Genomic DNA, 16,921 nt, shown 5'->3' on the forward strand with positions numbered 1-16,921 from the left:
ATCCCCCACTTTCTACTCAACCCGCCCACCCACTGCTGCCATGTGCTGTTTGTACAAACATCTGTAGCCAACAGGCGTGTAAATATTCAAAAACTTTAACTATCTCATTTATTTTGAAAATATAATACAATATAACAGTATAATCAAACATTGAATAAAAGAAAAAGAATGTGGGGGCTCCAATAAGCATCTCCTATGTTCAAAGTAAATAATAACGGTTGAAGCTTCAACCCTAAACAACTGTAGATAAATGATGCGTGTTTCCAATAGAAATCTTTTATTTTAACAAAATTAATTCTTAGATGTTTATGTTATGTAAAGGAGAGAGAGAATAAAAAAATGAGGAAATCTACAATATCCAACAACATCGTATCCAATCTGGAAACGGTGCTATATTCAAAATAAAAGCCAGTTTAATACAAAAACAATGGGCTTCTGTCGCAATAACAGGAAAATCCGAGATTAACCAGCTTGTTTCATATTCTTTAAAATATATCTAACTTCAGATTTAGAAGGTTACCCCACTAACATCATAATAAGCGGTTATTTTTTTCAAGCGGCCCTGAGATAAATCTAAGGACGCTAGGGTGATATTTTATTTTGAAAGTCACTGCCGGAAATCAATTATTTGATTTAATTAACTTTACGCGACTTGGGGTTTTTCTGGACTTTTAAGTTAGACCAGGTGCATAGAGTGGGTCGGACATTTTGGGCGCCCCTGAGAACAAGTTGTTCATCACACAGTTTGGTTCAGAAAGGAGCATTATTTTATTCCTAGAGTGAGATTAGTGACAGATACACTCTGCAACATCCATGGATTCTAACAAGTCAGGGGCCCCTCCAGGCTTTGAAGATGAGAAATCCGCAGCTGCTCTGAACCCCCCTCCTGCCTATCATGATTACCCGGGAGCCGCTCAGCCTTTACAGCAGGTAAGGGGAAAAAAGCATTTAAATAGTTGAACTTTTTGTAATTTACTTGTATGTCAGTAATAGTGTTTAAAAATAAAAAGGAAATGTTATTTAAATTAAAGCAACAATTTTATCACCTTTCTTCTCTCTTGTTTCTTTTTTTCTAATCTTTTTTTCTATTTATTATGATTAAAAAAGAATAATCATTGATTATTTGAAATCTATGAACAAAAAAAAATAGGTGATCATCAACAGTGAATGTGATAAATTTCTGTTTTTTATCAAATCTTTGCTGATGTAACAGCACATATTAAACTTTTACTCTCTGTAATGTCGAAAGTAATTACGTAAGACGTAGTAGATGAAACACATTACTTTTTTAAAAGTAGTATCAACCATTATTTTTAAGTACATTTTAGTCAAACCTTTGGGTCTGATTTATGTGTTTTAATGAAAGAGGAACTTACTGTTCAAAGGAAGCCCTTTTTAAGGATAAGATTCTGTTGGTTTTTATGACAATGGCTGCTTGTGATGCTGCGATCCAGTAAGGGAGATTGCTGTTGGATTTCATGGGATCTCCATTGTTGCAAGATGTTTCAAATAGGTTCGGGAGTGGTCTCATATCATCCATGTTTCTGTTAGTAATATATAAAATTCCTCTGGATAATGATGATTAATCTGAGTATGATTAGGATGAACTGGTAGTTGTAGTAACAAATGAAGCTGTTTGAGTTCATAAAAATAAAAAGTTTATAGTACTACAACACTAATAGAGCATTAGTAATTTTCTGACGATATGATCTAATTTGTTTAAGCTGAAATCTAAATGGAGAAGTAAAACTGAGGAAAACAGTTGTTGTCTTTAGTTCCACAACCCATTCAGTTGTCCAGTGTAGTCAGATTTATTCATACAAAAATAAGATTTTTGTCCTAATAAAAAAAAAAAAAGAAAATTCAGTTTCAATTTTCCTGTAAGATTCTTATACCGTTTAACGGTTTTCATTACCTATCCAAGTGTGGCAACAGCAACATGGAGGATGGGATGAGCCTCGCCCACACAAATCCTGATAAACAGGTTGAACTCAAAATTATTTGAGAACTCGCATTTCAAACAAGGATTCTTAGAAAATCCAATAAAATTTATTTTACTTAATATTTTCAATTAGGTAACAGAAGTATTAATATTTTAATGTAGTGGTGTATTCTTTTAATTAAACTTATGAGCAGGCAGTTTCCTACATTCAGGTATGGTTTTTATTTTTTGATTATTAACTAAAGGTAGCTTTTGCTATTGAGCTTCTTTGACTATAGGGGAATTCCAACTTCTCCATTTTCTGAATAAGTCTATAAATATAGTATATATCTGTTGACCTTCAATAATAGTAGAAGTGTTGAGTTTTTATATATAACATGCATAATGTCGAAACATTGACAGGTTTTGGTTCAAGATGGGGTGAAGACTTAATTGATAAGAGAACTGTTGACTGCAGATTGATTAAAAAATGGCATTCAAATTCATTTTATTATCTGAATTTCCAATTTTTTGTTATCTGTACTGACATTGAAATGTGTAGCAATGCATTGCTCTCAAAAAAGAGCAATGGTTTATACTTAATCATATGAATATCTCAAGAGTCTCACATTGACAGCAATTAAAGACTGGAGAACACTTTAATGAAATAATTCACAGCATCTTTAAATTTAACAGTTGCCTTATACGGGATCTTGCCATGCTAGCCACACTGTGTCAACTCGTAAAGCTTTGAGGTCTAAAGGCCAGAACACACCGGTTGCATACGACTTTCTAATCTCCGAACAAATAAAATTTTTTTTCCATGTCACAATGACTGCGTATAGAGAGACTCCAACTAGGCACGGTGAGCAGATCTGCGCAGATTTTTTTTCCACTTCTGTCTCCATGCTATATGCAAATTAAAACAATTTCCCACATTTGCCTTCGAAAGATTAGGAAAAGTCATAAAAAAATCATTTGAAAAAACACTGGCGAATTCTATAAAGCAAAGCACCATTTAACGAGTCTGGGCAGCATCTCAAACCAGAACACAAGGAGAGTGTTTATATGTTTATATAAAAAACATAATGAGATCTACGTATAAAGAAAAGAAAAACTGCAACAAACGCCATGAGATGTTTATATGCTGATTGAGGCAGTGAGAGGTCATTCTCAGAGAGAGATCAGTGAAGTTTGTCGAAGTTTTACTTTCTTTTTTTCATAAAGAGGTGAGAGCGATGTGCCACGCTTACCTGCTCTGTCTGACCTCATAATTTAGTTTTTTGTGAGGCTCAAAGAGGATCACTATTTTACTATATCTTTTTGTCCCCCTAAAGTCCTTTTTCGAAGAAATTGATAAACTGGACTTTCTGCCCTTCGTTGCTTTTGCGAGGCTCAAAGAGGAACTCTGTGTTATCCGTTTTCTATCCTCCTGAATTCATATCATAAGTAAAGTATATATTTTTTTATGTTTCATTCATTGTTTTTGCGAAAATCTGTCCTGCTGTTTATATACGCAATGTATGGCTACAAAACTTACTCTTTCCCCGTGCCATTAACAGCTTTTATCCTGTTTTTCACCCTAAAGTGGATGTGTTTTACTTTGTAACAGTGTCTCTCTTCTTATCAGACCCATGAAATTGCCTCTGAATTGCTGCATAGTCTGACTAAAATAGAACCGAATCTATCTCAGTTGGAGCTACGCAAGACCCCTTTGCGTAAAATCATGTTGGGTGTTATCATCCTCATTGACTTTTAATGAGCGCTAAACACCACAAACTCGTCAAAAACGATTTTCTGTTGGATCGGATACAAAATCAAATTTAGTGTGTTCTGGCCCTTATTGTCAAAATCTGCACAAGTGCCTCCTTGTTCAAGTAAAGTTGTTCCTTATTAACTTATGATTAATTACCACACCAATAATCAGACTAATCAATTGGGACAAAGGCTACATTCACACTGCAGCCTGAAGTGACCCAAATCCAATGGCTATGAAGAAGCGGCAAGAAAAACAACAACCATGGTAGACGGTGATGCAGAGAGCAGTATTTATGTTTAACCATCTTGAAAAGATTGTGTTTTTATGGTTGGGAAAGATCGCTAGAGGCGCTCCGGCACTACCATCCATATTTACTTACGTAAACACAGAGCATGCTGGCCTGTGATGTCATTGCATCCTCTACTGCGCATGCGGGACACTTGCGTTGTATGACTGCAGTTCACACAGTAGATCACATACAAATCGCATATATTTGGAAAAAATCGGATTTCACAAAAAAATCGAAATTAATCATAAAGGCCTGCAGTGTGAACATAGCCTTAGTTAAATGTACAGAAAAACAAGATGTTACACTACCTCTACATATTTGAGTTAGCAGAGTTTTACTAAATGACTTTTAGGTCCTCAGTTTAATAATTCTTAACTTTGAAGTTTAGAGTGAAAGAGAGTCATGATGCTTTAAAGTCTAGCGTGGGTGATCAGACCTCCCGAAATGAAGATGGGAACAGAAAAAATGTCAGTTTTAAAACATTTCTATTTCTAGGTGCATGTTACCACACAGTCAGTCAGATATTGTTGGACAGTACAGTAGTAGCCATTAAAAATTTCCCCACTTTCCTTGATGGGCCCTTGGCTGGTCCCCTACAATTCCTTTGTAAACATACATTTTTGTACTAATATAGTCTTTCTGTCATGGTTTGTGGACATTACGATCTAAAGAGAAGCATTATCTCCTGGTCAGACCCTGTAATTCAGTTAAAGGGTGGAGTCAGAGTAAAAAAATAAATTGGGTTAATGGAAGGGATTTTGCTGGCAGTTGCAGGGAAGTGGGCTGCCATCCTAGCCTCGTGAGACCATCCTGATCTCACAAGCTTTCAAGGTTTCACTCGCAGATCATTCTGGCTACTTTCCGTTAAACAACATTTGGAGCAGTTCACCAAACGAACGTCCAATCAGCGTTGGCTTTGAGGCGGGTTGAGGTGTGACGCAACGAGAAGCGCGACAGTTCAGTCTAAAGAACATGGCGGCTTCAGCCGATGAAACTAGCGTTAGGGTGGCTGTCGAGCAAGTTTTATCGGAATTACAGAGTATTTCTTCACTGAAAGAAGAGCAAAACACTGCTCTGGAGGCTTTTCTCAGAGGAAAAGACGTTTTTGCTCTTCTCCCGACTGGTTTCGACAAGAGTTTGATCTATCAATTGGCTTGTGCCTGGCTTGTGGTTGTGTTTTCGTCGTCGCACTGTTAGTATGTCATATTCTTCGTTGATCTGATTGGTTTATTTGGCCCGTCTATCACCAACATAGGCCAATCAGCTAACCAGTATTTTAGCCCCTTCCCAAAATTACTTCAACTGAAGGTTTCCAGATGGATATGCAGAGCAAATCCATCTAATCCATCTGGCGGAGTCAGGTTACTGCCATCCAGCTGGCGTTTGACTTGGAAGGGCCATTGTGAATGGCTGTTATGCTATTTTGCATTACAAAATAGAACATTAGATAATGAAACAAAGAAGTTATGGTTTGGTTCTGAGGATATGTTCTCATCATTATCTTGTAATGACAATACAATAACATGCTTAGCCAATTTAGATTCAAAATAAAAGCTGGACAAAATGCTTTTCTTTTTAGGGGGATCAAAATTGATGTGAGGAATCTCAAATATTTTGATTTTCCTTAGTTGATACATCCATCATAATAGTATATCATTGCATGCGGGGGGTTGGTGCCCAGACTGTACCCCAAAGATACACCAAAAAAACAATCATGCACGTAGTTGTGGTTCAGAGCGATTGAGAAGGAAAAGACAAATTAACCAAACAGTGAAAAACAACTGTGGGAGCTCAGAGTGAGAAGAACCCATGTATGCACAGGGAGAAACTGCAGAATCAGAGACACAGGATCTTGTTGCTCATAGGCAAATTAGTTAACCAAGTAGATAAATGTAAATGGCTGTTTTCCTCTTCCCTGACACTCTGCGCACTCTGAGTTAATTTCCTTCAACAGAGATGTGTGATAATGAGCCAAATTTTCTTCTCCATTTCCTTTAGATTTTATTTTTACTTTTATTTTCAGACCATCTATACCAAAACTGTTGGGTATAAATAAGTTTACATTCATTGTAGAGTGTACAATGTGAAACAACTATGGCTCATCCCTTAGCAATGTAGGAGTGCATTGCCCCATGGCAGCTAGCTTTGTTTTCAGTATATTTGAATTAACTGAAAGACTTAAGATGAAAAAAAGCTGAGGTACAAAGGATTTAATTCACTGTTTTCAAAGCCCGCTCCAAATATCTCTCCACTGCCTTAGAGTTGGAATGAAGAGTTTTTGCTAATTTGAATGCCGCTCTGCATTTTGGCCCAAAATTTCCCCTTTAGTTTCCACCCAAATCAGTTCAAGATTGAAACAAATACTCTCAGGTTTGTTCTGAGGTTTTCAGTCATACAGAAGGTTTTAAATTTGTCATTATTTTTCACACTGTAAAATGTTGAATTTTGTACCTTCTGAAAATCTTAATATAACCCATCCTAGACCTTTATAATTTATACCTTCATACTTCTTCATTTTTGTCAGTAAAACCTTTCATTGTTAATGGAGGAGTAGAAAAAAAGGTAAATTAAGTTAGTTTTTACAAGACAGTTTTTGGGGGGTGATAAAAGAGATGACTACAAATATGATGTGAGTTTAGTTGCAAACCTTCCACCTTCAGTGCAATGACAAATATTCTACCAGTAGCACAGTCATTATGGGGTTATGAGGTTGTGAACCTTTTGGGACTTTTTGATGAAGTATGCCTGTTACCTCTGAAGTGTTGGTCACTGGCAACTCCCTTCTCTTACTGGGGAAGAGAGCTTTTTCTATTTCTAGATTCTTGCAGGCTCACACATTGGTGACTAAAGATTAAAGACTTCTATCACCATGTTATAGACAAATGGATTTTGCTGTATTTAAAAGTTTAATGGATTTCTGGAAGTTTCTATAACGATTTATGGAGCATATGAATTGGATGGTTCTCCTGGTTCTGATTCTGGAAAGGCAGAGTAGATATGAACCTAAGTAGCCTTAATGTTGATTCTCTGGCGATCTTTAACATATTTAGGTAGGAAGCCATTCAGTGGTTTACAAACTAACAGAAATACTTGAATTATATCTTCTGAGAAACAGGAAGCCATCTTAGGAACATTAGAACTAAAATAATGTGCTCTTAACTAATTGGTTTCCATACAGTTTTTTTTCTTTTAGAGCTGCTTTTCTTTGCTGGTCATCATACTTCCTGTTTTCCAGAGTGAATTTATGTTTCTAATTTGCAAACTTAGTAAAGGTAAGTATGCATTAGGGCTGAGACTGAATTTTTTTGTGATTTTTTTTAAGATTTTCTTTTACACTAGCAACAATCATAAATGTTTCACTCCAGGGTTTTATTGTTTTCATGACCTTCATAGCTTTCCTCTCCAGTCTCCATCGTTGCAGGACTTTACTGTCTACTTGCATGGGTGGATCTGGGTGCTAGCTGTAACTTTCTGAACCTGCTGCAAACCTACTTTAAGCTATGTACTGCCACTTTAAGGGCTGGAACGAGAAATCTGTCTTTTTTTATGTAATATGACCAAAATTAAGTGTTCTCCGTTTTAAAAAGTTACATTTTGTCAAACTATCATATTGCAAATACAATGAATTGCCTAGACCTATTAAGCACTCAGTGTTATGTTAGGAGGTTCTTACAGCAAGACTCAAGGTTCACAATAAGCTGTATGAAGAGATACTTTATAGATATAACTTAAAGTCTGACTTAAAGTACAAACTTTTTCTCTTATTTTCTTATTTCCCATACACTGTGCTAAACTGCCCTGGATGGTAAGGCATACCCATATCAAAAACTCCACTGGTAAAATATAGCATTGAATACATATCCTCCTATTTTTATGTCTTTAACATCCAGAGTCAGATTTTAATTGTATTTCCTTCTTGCTGCCTTCAGGGTTATGGATACCCCCAGCAGCAAGGTGTGGTATACAACCAGCAGCCTTATCCCAGCCAGCAGCACCCAGGACAGCCAGCTCCCATCTCCATGCAGCCCACCGTGTACGTAACCCAGGCTCCTCTGACCAGCCCGGTCAACGACTATTTGGGCTACTCCATCTTCACCATGCTCTGCTGCTGCCTGCCTCTTGGAATCGCAGCCCTGGTCTTCTCCATCTTTGTGAGTTTCTTGTACTTGTATTTTCATTCTTCTCTTTGATTTCTGCACCACTTTTCAGTTGCTCTCATCCAGGAAGACATGAATAGCCTTAATAACCCATGGAGCTTGTTGGTGCAAGCCTGAACATGCAACCAGGTGTTTTTTTTGGCAACAAAGGAGGGATTAAGTTGATTTTTATTTTTTTTTTTTCATAAAAGGTGTTTTACTTTCACTTCTTTTTTCTTTTCTTTCTTCTTTCTTTTTTTTCTCTTCTTTATGAACAGAGACCTCAGTCACCCAATAGTGAGTTCATCTTCTAACAAAGTGTTAAAATAAAATTATTTGGAAACAGGGCCGTACGCAGGGCCCAATAAATACTGAGGTCAAGAGTCAGAACATCTGCTTACCATAGTGACACACATGTTGACTCAGGATGATTAAACAGCTACTTTTTTTTGTAGATTGTTGCGCCAGTTTTTGCTTTTCAAACATAAACCACATTACAGTTTAGTGGGAGACCAAGATCATCGTCCTTGTTGAGTATATGTCTGTTTTGTGTTGCAAAGCCAAGTTAAACAGCATACAGGTTGTTACGTAATGTGTTATACCGAGCTTGCGCAAAATGAACGGTGCGTGAGACGTTCCTCGACCAAGAGACTTTTTCCTGTATGAAGCCATAAGAATGCAATAGTAAACCATGTTTTCGTCTGCATTCATGATAGACTGCTAACGCTACATTTAGTTTTACTGTAATTTATTTTAGTTTGTATCACAATTTAAGCAATAAATAATTTAATAAAATACAGAGGACATAACCTTTGTGTCCTCAATGGTAGTTACTGCCCTGTTTGGCAACCATATAATGGTAAAAATGAACTAATTTTCATTGTTAAACCTACCATCTTGGCTCTGTCTTTAACTTCACCTCAGCAAACGTTCACTTTGAATACCAAATTAAGTCATTAAGTGAAAAGATAGTCTTTGGTGTCCTATAAAGGTATTCATGTTTCTAATAGACCTTTAAAAGACAACTGATAAAATTATTCCATTTACTATACAGGTGAATGCTTAATGGAAAGGTTTTCTTTTAGAGATATTAGAATAAAAAGGGTTTTAGAATAAAGACGTGACGCTTTCTTTTATAGAAAGTTTTTGAAAAACCAACTATTGATTCATTTATGGAAGTTTGTGGCTGAAAATACAACTACGTGAGTACTTTAAGAGAAGTAAATCAAATTTACTGGAAGAGGTGGAAGAAAAAAAAGTCGAAAGAGGGAAAAAAAATAACACCCACAGGCTGTTTCCCTTTGTTACATTAACTGACAACACTTTCACAACTTGGTGTAGTGATATCCCAACAGTTCAACTCAGTGTCAGCTCATTAGATATTGGGAAAGTAGAGGTTATGACATCTGAGGATTTCAAATCTGTTCATGGTCGCCATCTTGGTGTGCTGAACGCTATCCTCTTTGCCTGTGGACAGCTTGCTCAGTCCCTGAGCAGCAGCAGCAGATGCTTAAGCTATTTTTGGCTGTCCAGATTTAGCGCCAGCAAGCATTTATGGTAATACACAGAGGCTCATACTAAATACAACAAAGGTCTCTCCTCTTCTGGCAGACTTTTCTTTTTGCTCTAATGTCCAAGCTCTGCTTCAGTATGGCTGGTTGAGGTGAAAATCTGTGGAGCTCTGAGGAATACTGGGACTCACTCAGCTTGGTAGCAGGCATTGACCTCATGTGGAATCTGTGTCCGTGATGCTTAATGAAACACTAACTCAAAGGTAAACAGTCCTAAACACATAAAAATGTTAATCTTGAATAGGATTTAAACCAGTTTAGCCTAAGACTGTCTTGCTAGGAGAATTAAAAACCCCTAGCAGGTGAGCACATTTACCACTATCATGGCTTTTACTTTTTTTTTCCACATTTCCTGAATAGTGTAGCCCTTTCTGCATTTTTCTCAGTAACTGATTGTGGTATTCTGCCATGCTACTACAGAACTAGTGCAGGCACTGTGGTTTGCTGCTTCCTCCTCTGTTTTCAGACATGTCCTAACATCTGCTCCATTTTTTTTTTCTTTTTTCAAGCATGGCTCAATGAGAAGGTAATTTCCTTTTGGAGCCTTGTTCCACACTCCGGTTAAACACTTCTTTGGGTGTTTGCATACTTAGTGACCGGTGTAGAATACAAGATCTACTCGGCTGCTCAGATCCGCTCAGGCCCAGCGCACGCCAGTGACGTTACACTGATTGGCTGAATGGTGCCACGATGATGTAAAACATTGCGATTGCCCGGACAATGATAATATCCTGATGCAATGTCCATAAGGAGCACCTGTAGTGTTAGTGTCTAATGACGGAGGAAGTTTTACCTGATTGATAACAAAAAAGTAATTGAAAGACCATGGTATGAAGGAGGAGACCTAGTGAGCACTGTGGCTATCTGTGCTCAGTAGTTAACAGGTTCGTGTGAACAATTGTGCATTTTCTACATTTAGAATAACAAAAGGATTTTTTAAAGATATTCCATTTATCCTCTTCTGCCCTCAGATCTTAATAAAAAGAATAAAAAGAATTAATGATGTTTTGTGTTAAATGGTAGAGCTCAGTCTGTCTTAGAATGCGTCACTTTACTTCAAGACTTAGAATGATTGTTTTGTGCTTACAACTATCTTGGGTCGCCAAAGAAACGTAAAATAACAAATATAGGTAATAGTATTTTGAAATTCTAGAAGATAGTTGATTAAGAAATGAGTACATTTTTAGTTTTAGTGCAGAGTGGTGTCATATTGTGACATCATCATCAGCAGCAGTACCTACTGTACACAAGCATGTTTGGGGAACACAGCCTGTCTAAAAACAGAAATGGGGTCACAGGTTTTTTTTTTTTTTTCAGTCATTACACTGTCAGATCAAAGAAATTAACACTGCATTTAACCCATCCCCTTGGGGAGCAGTGGGCTGCCATTGTGCGGCGCCCTGGGAGCAGTGTGGGGTTAACGGTCTTTGCTAAGGGACCCAGAGTAGCAGTCTGTGGAAGTGGGGCTTGACCTCAGAACCTCAGGATTCCAACTTCTATGCCCTACCTACTAGCCCACCACTGGGAGTGGTGGGCAATTAGTTGCATTTGCAATATATCAGATAAGAGATCTGTTATCTTTATCTTATGCAAACTGGATGCACAAAGATAAACATTGATATCCAGTCCAATTTTCTCATAAAAAAAAGTACTCACAATTCAGAAAATAAGGCTGACAATTTTTCCAAAAATCTGAATTGCGATTTTATTTCGTTTTTCCTTTGCATCAACACCAGGCTTGTAGATATTTTACCCAAGGCTTTCGGTTTTTGGGGGCTAGCTTGCCCAAATTCCATTGTTACAGGACTTTACTGTAGCTATTGTATGAAAAATGTTTACTTTTACTTGCATGCATGGATCTGCGAGCTATCTACAACTCTCTACCTTTCTGTGTGGCCCACTTCAAGCATTTAACCACCATTCAAAGGACTGGAGGGAGAAATTTAATGTCCTACTCCTATTAAATATGTAATTAAAAATAAGTGCCTCTGCGATTTCAAAATTGTGTTTTTGTTAAATTAATATTGTATTATAAATGCAACTAATTGCTCAGCATTATTAAAAAGTGGAATAAAACAAATTACATTTCCATTGCAACAATTTTGCCAGTCCCTCTTGACTCTAAAAGCAGCAAACAGGTTTTGCTTTTATACAGAAATATTGCTAGCACTGGATTAAGTCTAGCTCTATTCAAATATTTTTATGCTATTAAGGGACCTTTATTTAGGTCATTGGCTTTGTCCAAACGTCTCCCTAACCCCTCAATCTCACCGTTTGGACAGATGACCAGTACTTTTCCCTCCCCGTTGGTCAAGTGACTCCGGCTCCCAGCACAGTGTCTGCTCCATCTCTGTTCTCTCTCGCCCCCCAAAACAAATCCCATGATGCTTTTGTGGGGAGAGATCTTGTTTGGGGGAGTGGTGGCCTAGTGGTTAGGGCATAGAGCTTGGAATACTGAAGTTGTGAGTTCGAAACCCACTCCCACAGACTGCCATTCTGGGTCTCTGAGCAAGACCCTTAACCCCACACTGCTCACCTGATGCTGCACAATGGCAGCCCACTGCTCCTCTATGGGATGGGTTAAATGCAGAGGTAAATTTCTCCAATGTGAGCTCAAAAGATATAAAACTTTGCCATGTCTGTGAGCGACTCGTATTGACTCGCTGTGGCAACCCTTGAATAAAGGAATCACAATGAGACCATGATGAATTTTGAAGAGACATGTTACTCTTGTGTTGTTTAAAGGAATAGTACACCCAAAACATGATTAGCCTTCATTTTCTACTCACCCCCATGCTGAACAACACCCTGGAGTACTTTTTTGATATCTCAAATGCATCTGGAGATCTGGGAGGCTTCTTGCTGTTTGCTGACATTCAAATAATGGAGGTCTATGGTGCCTGAGACAGAAAGGTCCATAAAAGTCCACAAAAAACGTGTCAATATTCCTCCATACTGCTCGTCCAATGTATTCCAAGTGTCCTGAGTGGGTAGCATCCAGAATTTACTCGAAACGAAGTCATTTAGAATGTTTTTAGAGCATAAACAGTAGTGTATAGGATTTCTTGAAAGCGCGCACCTGCGCGATCACGACGCTACGGAAGCCGGCAGACCAAACCAGATGAAAGTGCGCATTCAGCGTCTGCTCTGCCAATAATGCAAGCGTAGAAGAAGAAATGTGCTGTTTACCTGTGCAAAGAAAGAAACAACGAAAGAAAAATGTCTGAGGACTTCAGTGTTGAGGAAGAGCATGAGTCCTTTGCTGAGCTGAATGCGCTGGTTTGGTCTGCCGGCTTCCGTAGCGTCATGAACACGCACATGCGCGCTTTCAGGAAATCCTATACACTACTGTTTATGCTCTAAAAACATTCTAAATGACTTCGTTTCGAGTAAATTCTGGATGCTACCCACTCAGGACACTTGGATTACATTGGACGAGCAGTATGGAGGAATATTGACACGTTTTTTGTGGACTTTTATGGACCTTTCTGCCTCGGGCGCCAGACAACTCCATTATTTGAACGTCAGCAGACAGCAAGAAGCCTCCCAGATCTCCAGATGCATTTGAGATATCAAAAAAGTACTCCAGAGTGTTGTTCAGCATGGGGGTGAGTAGAAAATGAAGGCTAATCATGTTTTGGTCGTACTATTCCTTTAAGTGCAGCTAAAGTGATGTCATCCTCAAATAACCTCCAGAAAAGCTTTCTGGAAATCCTCATTTTGATCTGGTGTGTCACTGTTTCCAACCCTGACAAAATCTCCTCTGGGCTTTCTTTGTTTTCACCCGAACAAGCTGTACATTCTGGTTAAAGAGGTTTGAAGACAGTGGATGAGATGGAGCTAGAATAAGTTTCATGGAGTCAGAAGTTTAAACGGGTCACTAAGGCGGCCCTTAAATTTAAATTCTTTCTTTTCAGGAAACAATTTGTCAAAGTTTATGCAAAGTGTCTCTAATGTTTCAGCCTATTTTCAAATCTTTCCTGTTTATCTTGTTTTGTTTTGTTTTTTTCCCGTATAGATAACGTATCTTTAAAACACCAAATTTAAATGTCCTAGATTATGGGAACAAAACTGGACTGAACTCCCAACAGATTTTTTTTATCATTAACATTAAAGTTTTAGAACCGTGTGGAATCAGCATTTTGTTTTTTATGCACTAACTTTTATTTTGTTATAACAAATGTAATGCATTTCACATGTTTGTATTGGAAAATGTTTAATGCATTTAAGGCATGTTTAAAACCAGACTCTCATAAAGGCTGTTGTGCAAAATGATATCTGGCAGATAATGAATAAATGATTACCTAGCCTGAGTGATGAACCACTGCTATATGAATCACAAACAATGATGTCTTTATTCTAATAATTCAGGATTACAGAAATCTTACATCTATGCAGAACATTATATGCTATTAGAAAATAAACTCGAGGTAGACTAAGTGACTAGTTTTGAAAAGAATAAAACCCTAAGAGTCCGTTTAACTGGCTTCTGAGAGTATCCAAGATGGGCCAGATGTTAATACATTCAATAATGTCCGTTTGGTATAGCAGCAGGTATGATAATAACAGTGCAATTAAAACAATGTGAACACATTCAGCCTCAGCTCTGCGTGGGTCCGTCTCACCGGGGTCCGATCTTTTTAGATTTTAGAAGACTTTTAGATCAGTCTGATGCTACAGCAGAGAAACCTGATCGGCTTTTAAAAATCGAGGAAGGTTACTTATGGCTACCGAAAGCAAGGCTGTCCCCCTGCAGAGTGGCCGTGATTGGTATCGAGGTCCTCACAAAGGGGGGGAAATCCACACAGCGTTGAGCTTCGGAGATCCCCGTCTCACCCTGTTCAGCGGGCACTATCCACGATGGGTCACTGTGATCCGTGACTTTTGACGCAGGAAAACAAAGGCTACTTCCTGCTAGCGTTCTTTGGAATTCTACGTGAAGCTTGTCAGCTGATTGATCCAGTATTTTGTTCCATTTGTGAAAAGGGAGGGGGAGGGTTTGATGTGGTTCATCAAATTGATCTGGCTCCATTGTGGCAATATATCCCAACAAAGCACATAGCTCACACATTTGAGTTGTCATCGCATTAATTCTTGATAGCCTTGTTTCCACTTGGAAAACTTCACTAAGGGATCAAATAAAGTACACAGAATAGAATAAAGGCGGAGCAGTTTCTGCAACAAAGAGCAGCATTAGTACCCCTAATGGAATATTCTTTCAGAAGACTTTTACCCTGGTTTTCTAAAGTGATCTTTTCGAGCCAAGCTGGTAAAAAGGCTCCTATAATTTGTTTTATGGTGAGATGATCAAATCTTCAAACTTCGTTTTTGTTTAAATCCAGCAATGATTATGGTATACTTTCAAAAATCTATACTTAACATATTAACATATAATCAAATTGCAGTTTAGAGAAAACAAGAATATGTGATGGACATTTTGGTAATGAAAAATAAAGACAGTGAGCCATTTAAATAGTCTGCAAAAGTTTGGTTTTGTTTTCAGCATAAATAAAGATCATAGTCTATTCCAACCACTTTACAGCGGAGTGTACAGAAACGGTGATGGGAAACACATTAAGAAACAATGACATAAAAACCATGAAAAAGCATTATACAAAAAGAAACACGTGAAACTCTAAATGCAAGTTGGAAGCAAATGACAAGCAAAGATTAAAACATCCTTTGCTCCAAAAGGAATAAGCAGAGAGAACCAATTAGATGCCCTGCAAACAGAAAAGAAACAAAAAGAAAATCCCCCTTTTTATATTTTCTCTCACCCCCCCACACCTCAACTAGAGTAAAAGCCTTTGGTAAAAAGTATGCTGTACTTTACATGTGTAGCTGAAGAAACTGTGGCTCCCACCCATACAAGATGCAATATAAGTCCTCATCTATTCAAAAGAAATTCTAAGATTCTATTCCTAATTGTCTAAATAACAAAGCATGATTTTTGTTCTTACAAATGTCTGATGAAAACAGCCAATTTTAATAACATGCACAGACATTATAAAACATTTGTTCTAATCCTTTTATAATTTATTACTATAGAGGGTCTGAAAAAGAAATTGGAATGTGTTTGAATTTGTATCTGCAGGTCAAAGCTTTACAGAAAGCGGCTCATACACAAAATTCTGACTGGTAGATTTTAGCCTTGAATTTTGAACCCTTATTAAAATAACGATCTGTTTAATGAACTTTTAAAATGTCTCACAAGTAACACCACTGTGTGAGATCTAAATTGTTAACCTCTGTGCTGAACCACATATGGTTTATGTGCAAAGAAAGGACCTCAGATGTGCAACACCTGCAGTCATAGCCTCAGACTTTTTCTTGAGAATAAGAGACGGCTTTGAATTCGTTGCTGTTAAAGTAGAAAGTACTGTGGCTACCCACTCATTTAGTCATTGTCTTTTATGACTCTGAGTGCATCCTGTTTTTTTCTCCTGGTAATGGGGAAATTGATTGTGACATAATGATGTTTACTTCCACTGATTGAATCTGGTGTGGTATCATCCAACTAGAAGTGCTGTGGTCTGGAAATGTCTTCCTTCCCGTCTTATCTCCAACCCTAGCCACAATTACCATATGCAGAGCAATTTTCAGTAAACACTAACCAGTTGGAACTGTTTCTTAAATAAAGTACCTATATTAGGTTAACAAGACGAGGACAGAGAATATGAGTTAAAAAGTGGTTTAGCGAAAATAATCATAGATTCTAGATGTTATAAACAGATGTGATCCTAATTGGTGGTGTAGAGAGGAGGTGTCACGGGAAGCAGCAGTGTGTTGCAGTGAGCTTGTCGCTAGGCCTGTCGCAATAATCAATAAATCAATTAATCGCACGATAAATAAAAATGATCCACGTCATTTCATTTATCGGCTATATCGTCTCAGCTTGTGTTTTTCTCCTTCTATTGATGACGCTGGATGAAAAGGCTTAACTCCGGTGCTATCTACTGACCCCACATTTTTGAGAATGGAGGAGGAGTGGACTATCGCATCAGGTAGTCAGGGCGCATCATTTTATACTTCTGCAGCTTTAGACCCGTGAGGAGTTAGCGAGGTAAAAAAATAAAAAACCCACATCTTATGTTGGGGGTGGGGCTCGAAATGGAACTGGTTTGAAAGCCGAGCGCAACAGCCGCAGTGTGGGAGTATTTCAGATTCAAACCAAATGACTGAGGCGGACCGCTTAACCTATGCGAGCCAGTATGTCGCATTTGTCATAAAACAGTAGCAACTAAG

At 37.9% G+C, this 16,921-nt stretch overlaps 1 protein-coding gene across 1 annotated transcript in view; it reads left to right on the forward strand.

Moving 5' to 3' along the window:
* Window positions 1-672: 672 nt before the first annotated feature.
* Window positions 673-16,921, forward strand: part of LOC107100331 (proline-rich transmembrane protein 1-like) — a 25,879-nt gene continuing 9,630 nt past the window's right edge. The window contains exons 1-2 of the mRNA XM_015398779.1: window positions 673-930; window positions 7,899-8,120. Coding sequence (XP_015254265.1) covers window positions 814-930; window positions 7,899-8,120 — 339 coding nt within the window. The 5' untranslated portion in view covers window positions 673-813. The remainder of the gene's footprint in view (window positions 931-7,898; window positions 8,121-16,921) is intronic.

This window comes from Cyprinodon variegatus, unplaced genomic scaffold (assembly GCF_000732505.1).
Source record: "Cyprinodon variegatus isolate N-32 unplaced genomic scaffold, C_variegatus-1.0 Scaffold961, whole genome shotgun sequence".
Lineage (NCBI taxonomy): Eukaryota > Metazoa > Chordata > Actinopteri > Cyprinodontiformes > Cyprinodontidae > Cyprinodon > Cyprinodon variegatus.